Below are 20,976 nucleotides of genomic sequence, written 5' to 3' on the forward strand. Positions count from 1 at the left end.
TTCATTGGCTGAAACAGAGGGTGGCAGATATTAGCAAGGGGTAATAATATTGTAAATTAGAAGTTATTTTTATATCAATTAATTGATTATTTATGTTTCCGTACAAGATTAATTTAACAGAATTAATATATTAATGAATTAGATATATATGTTTATTTGTTTTAGGCCTATATTACAGTTTAGCGGATGTTGAATCTGCTGATTCGTATTAATTCGTTTGCCTTAGTCAGGTCCTGCTAGCTGCTGATTTGTTAATTTAGTCACGTGACAAGAATAACAAGGAAGTTCGCGTGTATTGAAAAATCTGCACTAAAAGCGCTGTAGCACAGTTACCCGTTTCATCTCTTTTAAAGCACCAACTAACCCACACGTTACAGTATTAACCATGCAATTCATGTATAAACGCTAACCATCTCCCGTTTTGCTACAAATTGGTAGGTTAATAAATAGTTTAGCCTGTTACTAAGGCTACTATTAAAGATAATTAATCAATCATTTGTGTGCAGGAAAGACAACATAAGGCGGATGCAAGCCAGGTCAATGATGAATCGTCGTTGAGGTGAGGATATGTCAAATTCATAATTCATTTGGACCCAGTGTTAACTCAGTCAGGCCATAATTTCTGTTGTAAGCAACTTTGGCCAAATAAATTTGCTTGATATAAGGTATAACCTTACTGATGTACAGTGATTGGGGTTCCTATTGTCCCTACCAAAGCTGAGACCAAACCTACGCCCTTGGGCTCAAACAGTGATGATGTGGCAGAGAGAGAGAAAAGCTCCATGTTTGTAATGGTGTGCTTTGTGTGTGTGCGCGTGAAGGTTCACACTGACATGGCAGCACCTTCATCTGCACTTGGTGTTCACAGTGCTGATTTTGGTTTGGATGTCTGTAGAAAGAAGGAGTAGAAAGAGCCTCGATGTCACATGTTTAACAGTTTTACCACTAGTGATAATAAATGCAGGTTAATTTGTGTAAAATCCTGAAAAAAAATCTAAATGAGCTTTACTCTGATCAACAAGCTTTAATAAAGGCCCTGAACAGACCAGTTAATATTCTGTTCCTTTCAAAATTACTTTTCAATATGCGATCATTGTGGGCAGTTACCCGCCTGAAACCGAACAAAACTCTGCTCTTCGCCTCCTCCTGATCTGATTACATGTGCGATTCAATTGCTGCTGTACAAAGCGAGAGAAAGAAGGAAAGAAAGAATCACATGAAACTGGAAACCAGAACCCGAGAGGCTGAAAGAAAACAAGTCAAAGTCCTGGCATTCACCCTAAACAGAGTTATAATAACAGCTGGTCATTCACGGGTCAAATCGATTTAGAGATGCCACTTCCTGTAAATAACATGATTTATGGTGTATCATGCAAATGACTATATGGCAGACCATGTGTGCTTACAGCTCCACAGAAACAATAAAAGGCTGTTACAGGTTCACAGTGGAAATAAAACAAAATTCAGGAGACACTAGGAAGCAGCTGTTTCCTTCACTTTTCCTGACTCATGGCGTCGTCTCAGCTGACTCATGAAGAGCAAAGTCAGTTCTCTTGCATGTGGACATAATGCTTACTTAGAGGTCTGGCACTGTAGGGACACCGAAGGATCTTACAGGTTTATATCTGTGTCTATAAAGAGTCTCTGTGAGTGTGTCGACCTCAATGTGACAAAACTGACAATCAAACGTGGGGCCTGTGTGGGAAACTGCTGCGGGGGTTGCACAGGCTAAACCAAATGGAGCATGTGTGGGCAAAACTGCTGTGGGCCTACTACAGGCGGACCCATAGGACTCCCATGCATGTCTTCTTGGGGTCTCACAGGGGTTTCTGACGCAAAACAATGTTAACTGACAAACTGACAAAACACACCGATAATCAACACACTTAATATTTTGTTTTAATTCAAGTGGCCAAAAACGATCACGTACAAACACCAAAGAACTGCATGAACACAACAAATCCCTTACAACATCCTGTTTCTGGTATAATTGTGTCACTCTGGGCTGAGTGCTTTCCCTCCCAGCTGAGCTCAAAGGCTTTGTGTGTGAGTTGCCAGGATAACTGTGCCCGGTGTTAGTGTCGCTTGCCCGGTGATTGGCATATGGCAAACCATGTGACACAGCCAGCATGATGGTGAGATCAGCGTAATCAGGAAGCCATAAAGAGACACTGCATTCACACAGCTAGGTGATGAATGGCCCGTCAGTTCATCAGTGTCAGATCTGCTGCTCCTGACACAGTGCCAGGTGCTCAGCTGTATCTAAAAATCTACAAAGCAGCTCAGTGTATGAGTTTCAAAATTCAGTTTCAATTGAATTTACTGCAACAAATATGGGGCACCTTTCCTCCACGGTGTAACAATAAAGCCTGCACAGTATATTGAACTGGTGTTGAAATGTGTATTGACCTGTTTCTGCTGGATTTAAATGTACACTTTTATGTTGCAGCTCTGAGCTCTACCTGTGCTTGCCGGTGCATAGAGTACAGTCAAAGAGGCTTACGGCCATCCGCTCCTAATGAGGATTTGCACACTCCGTGCCCCCCCAATCCAGAACAATGACCCAGCTGTGTGCGGTTTCTCTTTGGAGTTGTGCAGCTCTGCTCACAGGTCAGTGGCAATGTAACATGTCCTCAGCTGGTTTGTACGTATGTTTTTTGTGGTGTATACGGCTACAGGTGAAACATTATATTTATTGCACCAGGAACCAGGAACACAGCGTTCTCATGTGGTCCCCAGGTAAATGAGAGCGGAACGTGCATAACGACAGAGAGCCGGCCTCATATATATGCGAGTGCTTATATTTCGAGGGGTTTTTTTGCAGATCACCGGGCCTGTTTGCATGAGTAGGAGGCTTCTTATGTTTGAAGTTTGAAAGAGGCTTTAACCACTCGCCTAATAATGGAGCCATTGAGAACCAATGGAGCTTTTGCACAAATTGAACTATGAATAAACAAGCCCCCTCTTACATAAATGGCATGCAAGGCCAACTCCAATTATCATACAGGCTCACACAATGTGCTTCCGAACTAAATTTCGTGGTGTCAGCACTGGTTTGGTTCTGATGTTATGATGAGTTTGGACATTTACTGACAACCCATCAGCCTTTTACTGAGACAAGCATTTCATACATGTCTGAGGGAAGTGTGTGTGTGTGTATGCTTTTCATGCAATGTTCAAAAGCAATAATAGGATTTGAAAGCATTATTTCCAATTTTCAGGGATTTAAAGGCACATACATGTACAGGACCACTCTGAACAATGTTAATGCTGTGTGCTCAGTTCTCCTACAGGCAATATTTAGTCCAACAGACCAAACATATTTAGTCTGACTACACATATTTTTGAATTCCAGAGTAATTACTGACTGACCTGTTTCAGCTCTAGTCCTCCTTTTTTCAAAGAGTAAACAACCTAACTCAGTTAAAGTTCAACACCATTTTCCATAATGATGACCATAAAGTACTGTCAACTCTAAAATGTCCATAAAAAGGAAGTTAAACACTTCACTGTGGTTGTACATATACTTAGACAGTACTACATAATATAATGCTTTAATGTGTGGAATTTCTAGTGCCTCCTCCAGAGCAGACAGGTGTCATCGTCTTAAAGGGATTTTCAGTCAAAGCTCTGGAAACATAAAGAGCCCACTTGTTGTCTTTGTGTCCAGGTTTTAATTGAGACATTGCTGTAGCAGGGAAGGTTGAATAATAGAGCTCAGTGTTGCATCCCGGAGAGGAACAATCAGACACTTCTAGCCTGACTCGGTTCGGGTTGAGTCGGGTGATGTTACACGAACAGGCCTCCGTGTGCCAGCTAAATGAATTGGGTCCATGCCGAAAGACAATTCCTGTTTTATCCTGCTGTCCCTCTTGGCGGCTCCTGTGCTACAATGCACTGCTCTCCACAAATCAGTTCCCACGGTATGGTGGCCATCCTGGGACACACTGTGTGGTTAGCAGTGTAAGACAGCACCAGTGTGTGCTTACCTGGAGCAGTGTGTGCTTACCCGGAGCCTCTGTTTAGCAGGGAGCTCTTTAAGATAAAAAAAGCAGCAGAGGAGTGGTGAATCTTTTAAGATGAATGACCTCTCTGGTATGCTATTGTGAAAACCTTCTTTGGGGAACCGAAGTGACAAAGAAGATGTGAAAATGATGAGGCGGAAGTTTGTCCAGACAAGAGAAAAGAGGAAAGTTCAGCCAGGTTAAGGTGCGTTTTTCCAGACCTATGCTGCCAGGATGTGAGGTTTTACAGTATTTTTCTTTAGGCCACTTTATTTTGGGAGGATTTATAAAAGACTTTAATGCTGACACAGGGTCTTTAGTTCATTTCTGTTCATTTTGACCACGTCCGCCATTTCTGTGCAGTACGTTCTACCATGCTGCACATGGGCTGCACTGGATGTTTTTTTTTTTGGTACAGCTGAGACAAAGAACACAAAACAAAGATTAAACAAAAGTAATGAGATTGTGATAATCTGACCAGATTTAGTAACTTCTCTTGTCATGAGCTGAGTGCTTTGTGGTTTTTAAAGCACTTCTGTGAATCCTCCTCTCCTCTGGCCACTGGAGGGCAATCCCTAGCTTCACAGTTCACAGTGGTTATACTGGGTTTTGACATTTGACACCTCAGAGTCTGGGATACAGTTTAAATAATAAGACTAAGATTTGCTTTTTTTAAGCTCTAATGTAAGCTATATTTTCTATACATGTAACCTCAGTTACTTAGAAAACATCATGCACACTGCACGTTTGGAACAAAATCCCTATACATCATTTTTTTATAAATAGCGCAACACACACACACACACACACACACACACACACACACACACACACACACACACACACACACACACACACACACACACACACACACACACACACACACACACACACACACCCTGCCTGGCCTTAACACAAACTTAAAATGTTTATTTTCACAATGTCCCACACTTTAGTTCTAAGGAAGTGCACCACGCCTTCATATGGTAACGTCTTTCTTCATGACCAAATGAGTACTTGTGACAGATTGCATCATGCTGATGAAGGTGAAGGTGATGATGCAATATCTGTTCACACTTTCAGTTACACACGGTAACAGGATCTGCACGTGTCATTCATTTGAATGGAACAGAACATTTTTTAGTGAAGCAGCTTTGAAAACATTTCATTTCAGACATGCAGCACATGTTCAGTTTGGAGTAGTTTTTTAAAATACTTTAACTACAAGAACCTTCTGCCCGTGTCTCCATGTCGTCTAACTCCTTTCAGACTGATGGTGACACATGTTGGGTGGGGATGTTGCACACCTGTCACTCACTGTGAACTTGATTTCGAGCTATTTTAGGCATTTACAAATGGCCGTTGAGCGTGTGTGTCTTTATATATAGTGTTGTCTATATATAAAGTGTCACATAAAAACTTGCAGTATTAGATTTATAGATTTTTCTTGGATTGGAGGCTAAAATCGTGGTTGTGAGTTTAAATTACAGTGTGAACAAAGATCAGTATTTGTTGCATAAAATCAATACATTGAATCAAACTTTTTAATCAGCTCATTCACTGTAACCAAACCACCGAACATTTTATATGCCTGCTCCTGACTTGAGTTAAAAGTATCATTCAGAGCAACTTTGTCCCTGTGTGAAATAACTCTGCCCATGCATTGATTTGAATGAGGCCCGACTGGTGGTGCTGCTGACTACCAATGCAAAGGCTTCTGGGGAAACTCTCAGGGTCATTCAACAAAAAAGGTTGGAACAGATCAATCTTCTGCTAAAACACAGTGTGACTTCATCCGGCAGCACACTGCGTTGGCCAAAAACTGTAAGTGAAGCAGAGTAAAGAGGCAATTTGCTAAATGCAATAATGTGGAGGTGTACAACTTCACCACCAAAGATGAGAAGAAATGCTGGTGCCAACCTCCTATTCTATGCACACAAAAAGGGTCATATGTCTGTTAAGAGCCTGATAAAGTAGGGAGGAAGCAGACATTAGAGAGCAGGATGGATTACTGCATTTGTTTTTCTTGCATGGTCCCCTCTTGCAGTGCACCACACAGGTTGGTTGTTGGATGTTTTCTATGGGACCAGTGTCCATGTTAAATGTGCTGACTCTCTGGGCAGCACTGGATTGGGATCCGATCACACTGCAGAGACACAGTAGCCCATCTGATGTTATCATGGTACCATGCGCGCGATAATAGCTGTACTTACATGTATAAGCTAGCAGTTGTTGACAGGACAATGTTTTTAATGTTGTTACCGATTGTAGGTTGTGTGTCCTTAAATGTGTTTTTGTTTGTGTATTATTTGTGTGAATTTTGTTGAGCCTTGTCAAGATAAATTTTGTCAAAGATCTATTTAGCTTCAGTTAATTGAAGAATAAGGCGATTATGGCATATAGCTTTCAAATTATGATTGAATTGATTAAGAAAAGCACCAGCCACTCCTAGAGCTCCAAACTCTGACAATTGTCTCAATTGTACATTCACATTGATTGTACTGTAAGCATAGTGTGAGAATGTGCAATCTCAGCAGATAAAGTATTTGAAAGTTTCCAAAATAAAGAGGCTTGTTTTGTTTTCTATCTGTCCAGACAGTGCTGTGAAAAGTTGTCTGGTGAGAGAACAACAAAACAACAGGTGCCAAAACATTAAGCCCGTCTGTGGGAGGACATAAAGGATTCAACCTTCAACCTTCAACCTTCTGTTTGGTAAGAATGAGACTCTCAGAGTCAAGGCTGCTTTCAGGTCAGTGACATGAACATGAACTTATTTGGTAGTGGAAGCCACATGCAAGTGGTTGTAAACAAAGAAAACAAGCCCATAACACTGATAAAATATCTTTATCTTAAAGGTAGAATTGCGTGCCTGCATCTCCTTCATGCTTTGTTTGAGCTGCGTAAAGTCATACATCTTTGACGTTCTGTCTATCCACCCTGTAATCTGAGTTGTTTCACCTTGCTGCTGACGTAGGTCGTCATGCAGAGACAGCTGCTATGCCGGTTTTTTTTTTACTGAGACTGATTATCAATGTGATATGTACTTTCTTCTTGTGTGCTTTCTTTATTTACTTTGCATAGTCCGGCACTCCCAGAGGAGGTCTCAAGGTTGGTGCTTTTACTTGCAGGCAGTGTGTGTGTGTTGTTTTCAAATGCAGGAATCTATTATGATGTTTGTAACAATGACTGTGACCTCAAGAAGCACCTAAACGTGTGTGATGAGAGACGTAAATCAACGCACACAACACCTGAATGTTTGTTTTGGTTTGCATTCCTGTTTTGGACATTTTCTAAAAAATATATATTTTTTTATTATAAACCAGTTTTTTAAAAAACTGTATAAGTTCTTCTTAATTTATCTGTTGATTTGATTTTAAGACACCAAAGCAGTTGTAAAAAGCATCTCATGGTTCACAAAATGTGGCCTCGATCCCTCCACACATGCTCGGACGCATGTTTTTCAGCTTCAAAGCAGCCAGACATGCATCTGTCTAATCGCTGGTCTCTCTGCGACCTGCTGAAACCGCCCCCCCACTGCTTCTGACCTCCCTAAAACCTCTGCTCTCTACTACACTGATCCTATTACCCTGAACAGGTCGCAGACGTACATCAAGAACACAGCCTTATGTGAAAATGCGTCATTCCCGTCTGCTGTGCATCATTCTATTTTGATTACTGGTGGTGGATTAGGAGAAAATTGATTCGCAGCGATGACAATCCTTAGCGGGGCGAAGCAGTCGTTTTTTTTCTTGTGCCTCTACTTCACTCGTTTAGTGCACTTGTTGTTGAGCCTGGCAGTAGTGTGTGCTGGATGTACTGAGGAAAATAGAGGATTTGCTGGGATTAGGCCCTTGCAACAGACTAATGGCAGTAAGAAACTTGCTGTGGCACCATCAGATACATGATCAGCCTTTAATCTTAGAGGAGCTCAGGGGGGTTGTCGAGGTTTGGAGAGGGCACTGCTTTCCTGTAATCATTTTTAAATCTCTGGGCTAGAAGGAGGACTCGTGGTCAGCGAATGCTTTATCTGGTGTTTTGGTCTTCATTTTTACATTGTCCGTAAATATTGATGTCTTTTTATTGTGGTGAGTGAAAAGACCCTGTTTATAGCCTGCTGTGACTGCCGAGACCTCTCTGTTCACACCGCAGTGACCATTAGAGTTCAAGTCACTCTCACCAGAAGGCCAGAGGGCACTGCTTTGATTTGTTTTGCACATATAGGCTATAGGTGAAAACCATTATACTTCAAAAACTAAGATAGATGTGCAAGGTATTCTGTTTTTTCAAAGGTATGTGGTCAAATCTACAGATTAGCTTTGGAGCTGAGAAATGGCCCATATAGGTGCTCAAAGCTGCAGTTTCTCCAAAAGACAATACATTCAGTAAATCCACTTCTCATTATACATTATAAACTACCATGAGGACTAATAAATAAATGCACAAAACAAATACAACAAATACAAGTACAACATTTACAGCATTCATTGACTGTCACATATGGTTGGTGGTCAGCTAATGTATTAGCAAAACTGCAAACCTCATTGCACCTGTAAACTCAGTCTTCTAGCTTTATAAGTAGTCATTAACCCAAATATTTACCACAATTCAGCAGCAGACGTCACAGCATCATGCTTAATACACAAGCAAAGTCTCTTCTGCTTATGGCAGTGCAGAGGTAATAAGGATCCAGCTGTCAGTAAAGAACATGGTCCCCTTAGACACATTCTCTTCATTAAACTATGTGTTAACAGAGAAAACAAACAGAACTGTTTATAATTTAAAACAGCATAAACAACATAAACTATTTATACTTTTAACTCAACAATCTCCACGTCTTTGATCATACTTGGATTAACCAGAAGTTAGGCAGACTTACACATTACTAACTGTGACAGATGGAGCCTCCCACACTGAGTAGTAGACTTTACAGGAGGGTTTGTCCACAGTCTTTGGCCTCGGATAGTGGTGTTTAGCACTGTACACTGTGGGCAGAGTGGATACTTAATTGAAAGGCTAAAACGTGTACGTATTGCAGTGTGCATGCCTGAAATATTAGTCAATTTGACATCCTCTACAATAATTGTGTGTGTGTGTGTGTGTGTGTGTGTAGAACCATCACATGCACGCATGAGATGCCGTGTTAACCATCACACACTGCTGCCAATTATGCAACAACATGCAGCAGCTAGTCTGTTTGTGGGATTTGAACCGGTCCCTGATGGGAACAAAGATTAAAGACTGAGCTTGGTTTGTTTTCATGACAACACAAATTATATCTCTGTTGGAATGAGAAATAGAAATAAAAATCTTTAGTAGTAAATATAAAGATAAGACTCAAGTATTGCATACATTTAGTGTTCTTTTAGTGAACACTGATGTTCTTTTAGTGACACTTGCAAGGACGCATTGTGGCACAGTGTCAGATATGAGTGGGCAAAACAGCCAGAAAAACATTTTTGATTGCATTTGAACATGCTACACACACACACACACTACACGCACAGTAGCACTGAACCACAGGTTAAATTTAGCATGTTAGCATGGTAATATTTGTACAGCTTAGCTTTGCAGATGTTTGCTCAAAATATTCGAAGAAGAAAATATTTTAACCTGATAATGTGCTATAGAGTGCAACAGAGAGACAAATTGTGGACACCATCCAGGCAGCCATGTTGTCCTTGTAGGTCTTAACTTCCTGTTTTCTTGGAAAAAGCTGGAATACCGATGATACCGAATGATTGATCCTTTTGATGTAAAAAACAAAAATCAGAAAAGCATATGCACTGATCGTGCTTCATTGCGTTCACAATGTCAACATTATATAATCATCAAATCATAACCATCATGTGAGCGTCTTCTTTTTTAACGTCGTCTCACACGAGTGGCTACAGAACATTAGAGGGCCTTTTTGGATTATGTAAACATGAACTCAACAGTTATGGGAATTGTTGGTTTTAAACAAAGGGCCAGTGTGTGTGTTAAAGACCTAATCATGTGTGTAAAATTTGCTTACACACACACACACTATACATTCTGTAAGTTATGTAATATCAGTCTATTGTGGACAGCAATAAGTATATAAACGCAGGTGCAGCACAGAAGCAAAATATCTCTGTTGATCACTTCGTTATATGGACTGTTTGTGTCACAGGGTTTTCTGTGCTCAAAACACCTGTGTTAGCATGACTCAGTACTAGTGGCTTTTCTGAAGCATCCCCTCAGCATGACTTTGTGTGGAGGATTGTTGTAAGCCTACTCCCATGGTTTTCATTTGTACAGCTCAACTACTGAGGTCCATGATGCTAGTGCTATTTATTTCTGCATGTTGACTGTAAGATGTGGAGGCTGCACCCCTCCTAAAGAGCTCAGCTCAGTTCTCTGATTGGTCAGCTCTAATGGCCTGATCAGGCAAACCCACTTGTTAGCATCCTTACCCCCCTTTTGAGGGACACATTTTTTTTATTGTTAATTGCATTTACATGGCTGACCATTTGTTTGTGTGACATATTTGCTGCATTGTCGTGTCAGTTTGTCTACCAGCACCAGATCTGTTGGCTTCAGTCATATTTGTTCTGAATCCTCCATCATGTCTCTAAATAATGAAGGAGATTAGGGACAAAAAGTCATGGGATCACAGATTTTACAACAGTTCATCAGCTGGGGAGCATGACTGTCCTTTCTAAATTTGAGGAGCATTTAATCCTTTTAACACCTCAAAGTCGAGTCATCCCCGCCTCACCCTGGCCAGGTCATCTTATGTAACACAAGTCGTCATATCTGCTTCTTAAACAGCACAACAAACACAATCAAGATTATATACTGTGTAATCTCTTGTTTCCAGCTGACTGTGTGCGTTATCAAGCCTTGGGTCGGACACTCTGTGTGAAGAAACACTCTGACATTGTGGTTTGTCCCTGCAGTTTGGAACACCTTTAAAAGGCTTGCGTTATAAACACACCCCAATATGAACAGGCCAGAGATGTGTGTGTGTATGTGTGCATGCATGCTTAAAAGGAGGTGAAAAGCAGGTCAACATGAGTCGTAAGCATTTGCGCTGTTATGCCTATAAACAATAGTGAGAGGTGTTCAATAGGGAAACTAACAAACGGGCTTCTCCTGTCTTAGCTGGTTAGGACCAGAAGCACATGGATGGATGAACAAAGAAGACAAAGCAGCTGTGTTTTTACTCTCCCACTGCCACACTCTGAGCCTGAGGAGGTACCTGTTCACCAAACGCAAACAGTGGATTTATCTAGGTTGTTTGCTTCATGCAGAGTCAGTCCTGTCTTAATATCCTCCATCCTGTGTGTGGGTGTAACTGGAGTTAAGCTTTATTTATACAGTATAAGCGTCATCCCAGTCTGAATTTTGGAGAAATCTGCCCAAAACTTGCTCCAGCTCCTTAATTCATCCGTTACTAGACTCACTGAGTTCCTAGAGGACATTTTTAACTGCCATCATTTTTTTCTTACGCAGCAGAACTAGTAAGGAAATACAACAGATGGCATGCAATGGAACCGGTATATCAGATATCAGGAAGTGTACTAGATTTTCTAACTGGATCTTGCCACTACATTTCTAGTGCTACACAGACAAATAATAATATTTCATCTGATCACAACCTTAAAAGCTGTGTCAGTATTTATCAATACAGTGCACTGTAATGCCCCCAAATCACCATCAATCATATAAAATAATAAAAACATAATTGCTGACCATGTGTTTCATTTGATCCAGCACATGGAGTACATGATGTAGTACTAATATCTCCAATCACCAGTGTCTTTATATATCTGATTCTTCGTTATAAAGCTAATGATCAGTATGCTGTAATTTTGTGCATGTTTTTGGTTGTTGTTTGTGTTGTTTTTTATATCTTCCAGTGACCTGAATTCTCTTTAGGATTTGGTTTTGATGAATAAAAAGTCTGTGTGGAACAAATCAGCTTTGACACACTGAAAATTAGAAGTGAAGTAAACATGAGAGGATGCAAAGCAGGCTCAGAGAGAGTAGATCCATGCCAGACTCCATGGAACATGAGTGTTTTGATATGCAAAATACATTAACACACCTAAAAGTGCTCCATGTGATGGTGGCTGCAGCTGATGACCCAGTGATTCTGAACTACAGATACACTGATTTAGCACCATTTGAACAGACGTATAAACTCCCTACAGGTCCCAAATTAAAGAGTTGACCAAACTAACTTTTCTAGAAATAGACCTTTTTTATCCTAGCACTATATCCCCATCAAATTATTATCAGATACTTCATGTGCACCTCTTACTCTGTGCACTTTCTCTACATTATTAAACCTCTCTTAAGTGAGACCTACTGGCTGTGTTTTATTTGCCAGTGTATTAATCATAACATGATTGCTCTCATTGTTTGCACAAAGGCACGGACTGGAACAACCAGCAGAGCAAACAAGAAAGTGGTAAAAGCCAGGGTTCTCCTGAAAGCAATGGAGATGCATATGATTCACTTCTTGAGAACATTTTTTCAGTTGTGATTGTCGTTTTAAACATGACTCACAAACTCTTTTTAAAGTGTATGAGTAGTATTTTGACCACGGAGAAGCTGAGTGAACGATCTGATGTATGACAACGTTTATGACTCAAATGATTTTATTGGTACAATTTGGTACAACTCACACACATTTACAGTGACATAATCTGAACATGTGTCTCATCTCAGCTGTTAGAGCTCAAACTTGATGAGTGGTGGCAAGCAGAACGTTTACTCTGGTGCTGAGCTCACAGACTGTTTTGTAAAGTACTGAAGTGTAATGTTCTGTTCTGTAGAGGATTTTACATTATGTCTCACCACAGATAAAACATGGAGGTTGTGTTTTTCCCAGTTGTTTCCAGACCTATCATTATAAAAAGACATTATTTATACATGTCTAAAATATCACTGACTCCTCTCACTCCTCTTCTCTAGAGAAAAACAAAGCAGTGACATCACAGGACACATTGTTTCGACATTTCTGTTGAACTTGACTATCAACACAGCACGTTTACATGACGTACACATTCCTGAATCGACTTGTTGTCTGTGTGATGCCTGTTACCTTAAAAATACAACCTAACCATAGCTGTGAGGAATACTGGTAGGCGGGCGGGGACAGGGTGTGTGTGTTCAAGAGAGGGAGTGTGTTTCTGGTAAGCAGGAATTTATGGGTGAGTCATTTTTCTGTGGTGGAGTTTATTAAGTTCGGCTGGGAGTGACCTGAAACAGTGGCATCAACCTGAGGCTTGCTTGGCGTGTTCAGACTCTGACTTTCTGTAAAGCACCTAGAGACAGTCTTGTAAAAATCAAATTGAATTGTGGGTAAATGTTTTAACCAAATGAGTTAAGTGTAATAAATGTCATGTGAGAAGCAGCTGTTAGCATCACAAGGCTTGAAGAAGCAGCACACACTGTGTAGAAATTATAGAGTACATGTTGTAGCCTTACTTAATTATCTTAAACGTATACATTTGTATTGCATTACATGCTGAAAATTGTATTTTAAATATATACTAATATAGCGTATTTGTGCTGTTTTGCAGTCTTTTTTTATTTCTTGCTTCCATTTTGTTTGTTTCTTTATGTCATCCAGTGTCCCCACATAAAGAAATAAAGTTTAATATCTGAAAATATCTAAAATGCACTTGACCTAGTTTCACTTTTCAAAGAGCAAAGTGTAGAAGACAAAACAAACTCCTAAAATGTCAGCACATGGATGTTTTTTTCCCCCAGCCTCATTATAAAGTGGAAACCTACTCAGAAAGTGGACTTGTGTAAAGGGGTCTGTGGGGTCATCCTTCGTTTTTGTGTGTTAAAGATGACCCCTGCAGATAAATCAGCAGGAGGCTTTCAGAGAGGTGGGGGTGAATGGCCACATGCCAGAGCCCTAAAGAGTTTGGAGCCCTGGCATCTGGCCACTCACTCTGCCAAGTATTCAAGTTGTGGTCTGTTTGAACTTTGGCAGAACAGAACACAACTGTTTGTGACAGGAAGAGTTTGTGAACAAAAAAGGGCTACACTTAATTAATTATAAATTCAACACTTGTTTCCCTCTCAGAAGAAATATGTTATAATGGTGAATGAACAATCCCATCTAAGAAACAGAAGCACAGAGGATGCAGTAACAGATGTTTACTCAGGGCAGTCTGGCCAAATATCCCTGTGGAAGAGCATGCAGACAGCCTGAGCGTTACTTTCCCTCCTACTTAAATAACCAAGCAGATGTCTGTATTTTACGGTGTTGCTGCTAACACATTCTCAACTTCTTTTTTCTAAACTGTCAGATTTTAATCTGGCTTGACTACCTACAAAAAAACAAAAGCACACTGTGTCTGTGCAGCAGTGGTGCACTCAAAACTGTGTCACTGTGTCATACGTAATGGATCAACCAATCGCAGCACAGGTAAGCTCCACTGGCTGCGAGGAGGGGGGGGGGGATCTAGCTGCAGCCCAATCACACCAGAGTGCTCAGCCAATCGGGTTGCTTCCAGTCAGGGCTACAGCATCTGTCTGTGTGTGTGACTGTGGATGTAAACATGCAGTGTGGTCTGGTTTACACAGGGATGGGTTCACACGTGTCTTTCGGAGATCTAATGTGAACATGTGTGATCCCCTTTGTGTGTAAATGTGTGAATATTGTGTGCTTGTGTAGGAGAGGGGTCAAATCATGAAAACAATTAACTCATCTTTCTTCTAGTTTTTCCTCAGAACAGTATTATTCATGCTTTTTGCAAAAAATGAGCCATGAGACGTCTCTGTCCTCCGCTGACATGACGTCTCCATCTCCTGCAGTTTATTTATGCAGCATTTTTACACACATCAACCAGCTACAGTTTTCCTTCTCTGTTTCAGTGTCAAAAGAAGAGCCAGCACTGGTTTGAACCAGTATGTGTTACACAACATTGCAACACAAATGAGTAGAATCGTACTGTACATGCATGGACAGACCTGTAAAAATGACAGCTCACATGCATGCTCTGTATTTAGCACTATATACTACATAAATATGTCAGTTTTAATTTGTGGGGATGTAAACATATTGGAGGGTATTTGCTCTGCCTGTGAGCCATAGTGTGTATGTGTGTGTGTGTGTGTGTGCTAGCTGACTTGCATCTTAAAGCTGTGTTTGGCCAGGGGGTCTATTGTGCAGCTCTACTTATGAGACCCCATTTCGTGTTTTTTTCCCTCTGCTTACATAACATGGATGTGTTTTTTTTTTTCCTCCCTTTTCTCCCACTTCACACAAGAACCACCACGATCCAGCCTGTACATTCCGGTGGTTGTCATAGCAACAGGGCAGCATCCCTCTCCATCCTTTGTCCAGTGTCTCCCCGGTCGTTTGAGCTTCCCAGGCAGAAAAGGGGGTTCGGATTCAGCATGCAAATCAGAAACCCTAATTGAGCTTCAAAGCAAGGAAGTGGAAGGGGTTTTGAGATGGTAACTGAATGTCATTAGGTTGGCTTTCACAGATCGTAGCAGGGTGGTAAACTCCCCGCATCCTGCAATGGCATTACGACACTTGTGTGTTCAGGGAGAGGAAGAAAACACGCAGTCGAGAGCTGAATCAGTGCAGTGCAGCAATACAAAATAAGTCTGCCAAAGAGAAGGACAGGGGCTAGATAACCTGTGCTAGTGTTTTGCAACTCGTCAAAAAGGATGTAAAAAAATATTGACAATGACAAGAGTTTGTGTTGTGTGGTCGGAAAAGAACATAGTGTTCCTGCTTTGTGCAATGTTAGAAGTGTGTTGAAGTGGTTGTTATTGAGATGTGTGTTGATATCTGCCTTGTTAGTGTTAGCATGGCTGTGTATGTGTGAGGGGGGGATTTAACTATGATTCCTCTGCTGCTTTCTAAGTGTACTGCACAACCTCTATATGCTGAGTATTACATGCAGGGTCAAATATGTGCTTGTTTTTAAGTCTAGGAACTCAGCAAAAAAAAAAAGTCTGAGCTGGAGCCAGAAAAGAAAACAGACAAAGTTAGAGCACATGCTGTCTTCAGGCCAGAAAAATGTCACTGAAACCTGAAAGAAACCTGCCCTGGACTTTTGTAATTGGCTAACTTGTTCCTGGGTAAAACCAATCAGAGAGCTGACTGACACTGTGTTGTGAGGGCAGCTGGGATGTAGGGGAAAGGTCTCAATGTAAACGTTGTGGCCCTTTGTGGCGGGGTGTAGCTCCCCACCCCCCCTCTCTACAAGGAGAGAGGAAACAACAGTGCTGAATGTTCACTATGTCCCATGAGATCATTGTGTGCTTCTCCTGTCACAACACAACCTAAAAGAATCTCCTCCTGGTTTTTTGTTACAGCTAAATTTGCAGACACAAACAAGAGAAAGAATATGTTCTTTGCATTATAGTTACATTTTGTGAATATGAATCTAATGTGAAATAAAAAACCTAAACTTTTTCCTGCTTTGTTTTTTAGGTTAATATCATGACCCAAACAAAACAGGTCTAGTTCTGAGCACCAACAATTGACACTGCTGTGCTGTGGTTTTGTGGACACAGCACTTCTGGGAATATTGGCCTGAGGCTGGAGGAGCAAATGAGTCTAATAACTGTCGCATGAGTACGCAAGTTTCCAGTTACTTCCCACGAGATCCTAAAAAACCAGCCAGAACAAAGCTGCTGTTGAGATCCTGCCAGACCTCCGCCAGACTGAAACACCAGAACATTTGGCAAAGGAAAAACAAACGGCCAGGAAGCTTCTTCTTTTTTCACCAGACACCTTTAGGTGCACTCTGTTTTACTGTTAAGAGTAAAAAAGCACTATCAGCTGTTTGAGTGTTGCTGTAAGCAACAAGAATTAATCACTATTTTCACAATTTTAGCAGTGAATATGGACAAAATTATTAGTGCTGCATATGAAAAAAGGGCTGTAACCTGGATAAATCTTAAGGTCTTCACTTTGTTTGTGTGTATACTTAGCTTAGCGTAAATACTGGCAATGAGAAACCTGTGGGTTTGTGTTTCCCAACCAGTGTGCTGTGGGAAATTATCCAATTTCACTTAATTGGTGGGAAAATTATTCACTTACTGTAAATAATTTGTCTTCATCTTTGCCAGCGACGTATAGTGACAGGCAAATACGACTTTTTGTGTGTGTTTATGGTCTACCTTAGGTCAGTGTACTCGGCATGTGCGTTAACCCTCAACCATGTCAATTACATAAATAACGTAAGACTATTTAGTTAGTGTAATAAGTAAATCAACAGATGTGCCGTGGGAGTTTTTTTTTTTTTATGTGGCTCAATAAAGGTTAGGAAACACTGATGTAAGCCCCCAGTTGTTATGCTAAGCTAAAATAAAAGGCTGTTACCCAACTGCTGCAAAAATGATTCCTTCCGAAAGCGTTTAAGTCAAGAGTCATACAGCCACTGTGTGATAAAAATAAAAGTTTTAAATGTATCAATAAAAAAACACCAGGTTCAGTAAACTGGATGTTTTACCAAATCAGGTGCATTACAATATTTCAGTTAACAAAAGGATAAAACTCCTTGAGGAAATCTACAAATGGCATTATGGACAGATCCACGACATTTTCAACAACTTACGTCTGGGTACAGACATCTACAAAGTGTACCATAACAAGTTGACCCAGTGTGTGTCAAAAAAGAAAACTTTTGCCATTTAAAAATAGACACTTCATCATGGAATGAGAACGTTAGTAACATTGAAGACTGGAGAGTTCAAAAGGCAGGTCAACATATATTAAACAGTACATGAACTAGTCAAGATTTATTAAGTTACACAACACTCTCCAGCCTTAGCAGCTCTACTCTGCAGTGTCCATGTGCTTTAGTTTTTGTTTTTTTAGGTCACCAACAGACGGAGAGGAAATGATATGACATGCGCTAGAAAACAGTGTTACAAAAGCCGATCCCTTCTAAACATGAGGGGAAAGACATACCCTGCCATTACCAGCTCATAACTACCAAGGATATCATTGCCTCATCTTGTTTTTAAGTTGACCAGTCAACTTTAAGCCATTAAAAATGAAGGTTAAAATCATCTCAGTGGGAGAGAGAGAGAGATAGAGAGATGTACAGTACTAGTTTAAAAGAACAGAAAATCAGGAGGGCCGTGGGAGTCAGTCCATGAGTTGTGGATTTAGTAATCCGCAGGTTCTTCTCCTTCCTCGTTCAACAAACAGGTGCGAATCAGGGCCTCGGTCACGGCGTACGGGTCGCAATTGGCCGATGGGCGGCGGTCTTCAAAGTAGCCTTTCTTCTCCTGGCCGACGTTACGAGGAATGCGGATGCTGGCGCCGCGGTTGGCCACACCTGCTGAGAACTCGTTGATGTTGGAAGTTTCGTGATGGCCGGTGAGACGGCGGGCGTTGTCAAGACCCCCTTTGGGGTCATAAGCACGAATGTGATAGCTGTGCCTCTTCCCAAGCTTCTCGATGGCATCCTCAATGGATCTGCAGGCAGAAATAACATCAGAATATGTAAAAATAACTCATGCAGGACTATCATCATACCTCTAGGCAGCTTTTGATACTCACTTTAATCCACCATCTTCCCTCATCTCTTTTGTGCTGAAGTTTGTATGGCAGCCAGCACCGTTCCAGTTACCAGGGATTGGCTTGGGGTCAAATGAGGCAACGACGCCAAAATCTTCACAGACACGGTGGAGGATGAAACGAGCCACCCACAGATGATCCCCCATGTTGATGCCTTCACAGGGTCCAACCTGAAACTCCCACTAAACAACAACACAGCTCATTAAAACTCTGCTACAAAACACACACACAAGTTTAATGTTCCAGCATTTTCTCATCATTACCTGAGCAGGCATCACTTCTGCATTTGTGCCACAAATCTGAACTCCAGCATATAGACAAGCTCTGTAGTGAGCCTCCACTATGTCTCTGCCATAGGCTTTATCAGCTCCTACACCACAGTAGTATGGACCTGCAAAGGTTCAAATTGTTAAACACCGAGTCAAAGCTATGAGCCACGTCTCCATGCAGGAAGCACATGCAATTAACAAGCTGCTTACCCTGTGGTCCAGGGAAACCGTTAGATGGCCAGCCAAAAGGATGTCCGTCTGTGCCCAGGATGGTGTATTCCTGCTCCATGCCAAACCAGGGGTGCTGGTCATCCACCACGTCCATCACCTTCTTACACGTGATCCGCAAGTTGGATTCTGCAGAGGGAGCACGTCAGATTAGAGTTCCTCTCAACACAGAATAATCTTTTGGCTTTAACGTCCCATTACTGTATCACTCTGTGTGTGTGTGTGTGTGTGCCACCCTCAACTTTTAAAGAAGCTTCACACACACACACCCCCACTCCACACACACCCTCTTTGTGCACCACATTTCCAAAACTAAAAATAACTTTGGATTCCACTGAGCAGCAGATCTGAATATAGTCTCCCTCAGCTCTCCGAGTCAAACTACACTGCACTTATTAAGCTGTGATATTTACTACTTTCATTATCTAACCTTTAGGACAACTGAGCAGCTTTATTTACCAGCAGGCTTCCGGTTGTACTTCAGGACTTCACAGAGGACCAGCTTGTTGGGGTCTTTGCGGAATGGGTCCCTGAACATGGCTGCTGGGATCAGGTACATGTCGCTGTTGGAGCCCTCAGCCTGATAGGTGCTAGAGCCATCAAAGTTCCACTCAGGGAGGTCTACACAAGGAGAAAAGCAGCCATTAACCCCTTAGCATGACTCATGCTTACATCTACAACAACAGTAAATCAGGAGGCTTCTTCTTACCTTCAATGCTTTTGGGCTCATAATCAAGCGTCCTGGTTTTGCATCTCAGCCCCTCACCGGTTCCATCAACCCAAATATACATGGCCTGGACTTTATCCCCCTGAGGGAGCTCCATGTACTGCTGCTTGACAGCTTTACTCAAGCTGGAGCTGGCGGACGTGGCCATCTTATCTGCTACTATAACACACCTGAGGATGAAGAGGAGAGCAGAGCAGGTAGCGGTGAGAAAGCTGCGCGCTCTGGATCACATGTTGCATAAGGTTTTGGGGAGGGGGCGCGAAAAACAAACAAACAAACAAAAGCGCGCCATTGTTTTTTCCCCTTCTTCTAGAAAGGAGGACAACCGCGTTAAGGATATGAAAAGACACGTTTCACACACACGTTCGCGTTTTTTCGCAATGGAAACAACCATGAGCTCACATTTAACGACGCAGACAGAACAAAAAAAAAAACACACACGTTACAATGGAAAGCGACAAACCGCGTCAACACCTACATCCTGCTGTTGTAAGTGTAGTTTGCCTGACTGAGGCAACATTACATCATCCACGCGTGTATGTATCACTTACACCTGATGCTAATCTAAACATAAAAAAACACATAAAGAGCAGCTCCAGCCACGTACACACGGATCAAAGACTATTTAAAAGAAGGATTTATCTGAAACAATGAAAAGTCGGATAAAAGCGCACTTCCTGCTCTTCCTTCCGGTTCTACCTTAAATTAAATAAAAAGCACAGAAAAAGGCAACATTACCTGGAGAAACAAGAAAATTGAAATAAAAACTAAAGGACTGACAGGTCCAGTGTCTCGTTGTATGATGTGCCGCTAGTGTCTCTCTCATTCTCCGGTACCGAGACTCCCGCATCAGGCGCATTTATAAGAGCGGAACTGTGTAGCCGCGCTGTGATTGGTCGGGGGGCCGTCAGTGTGTTACTCCAAGGCGACTGACGCACGCCCATTGGACAGGGTACACGCGGAACTGCAACCCCCTCTAGCAGGAGCTGATCCGCGTGTGACTGAGCGTGACTCCACGCCGTGTCTGCATCCTTCATCCTCACACAAAGACTTAATCTGAGGCGTTACAGCCGAACTGAGACAAAAAGACAAACATGGAAGCCCCGTCGGTTTTCTAAAAAAACCGCTTCAGTGACGCTGGGAGACGGACTCACAACGAGTAGGACAAAATGTGTAACAACACAAACCCCGAGCTTCAGCACAAACCTT

At 41.7% G+C, this 20,976-nt stretch overlaps 1 protein-coding gene across 1 annotated transcript; it reads right to left on the reverse strand.

The window, feature by feature from the left end:
* Window positions 1-17,398: 17,398 nt before the first annotated feature.
* LOC114450004 (glutamine synthetase) lies at window positions 17,399-20,636 on the reverse strand. Its single transcript, XM_028427893.1, has 7 exons — window positions 20,506-20,636; window positions 19,750-19,937; window positions 19,500-19,661; window positions 19,023-19,169; window positions 18,807-18,934; window positions 18,526-18,725; window positions 17,399-18,441 (listed from the first exon to the last, which is right to left on the reverse strand). Exons 2-7 carry the CDS (start codon window positions 19,913-19,915, stop codon window positions 18,129-18,131), a joined length of 1,116 nt encoding a protein of 371 aa, XP_028283694.1. The 5' UTR covers window positions 19,916-19,937; window positions 20,506-20,636; the 3' UTR covers window positions 17,399-18,128.
* Between the last annotated feature and the right edge of the window lie 340 nt (window positions 20,637-20,976).

This window comes from Parambassis ranga, chromosome 17 (genome assembly GCF_900634625.1).
Source record: "Parambassis ranga chromosome 17, fParRan2.1, whole genome shotgun sequence".
NCBI classification, from domain to species: domain Eukaryota; kingdom Metazoa; phylum Chordata; class Actinopteri; family Ambassidae; genus Parambassis; species Parambassis ranga.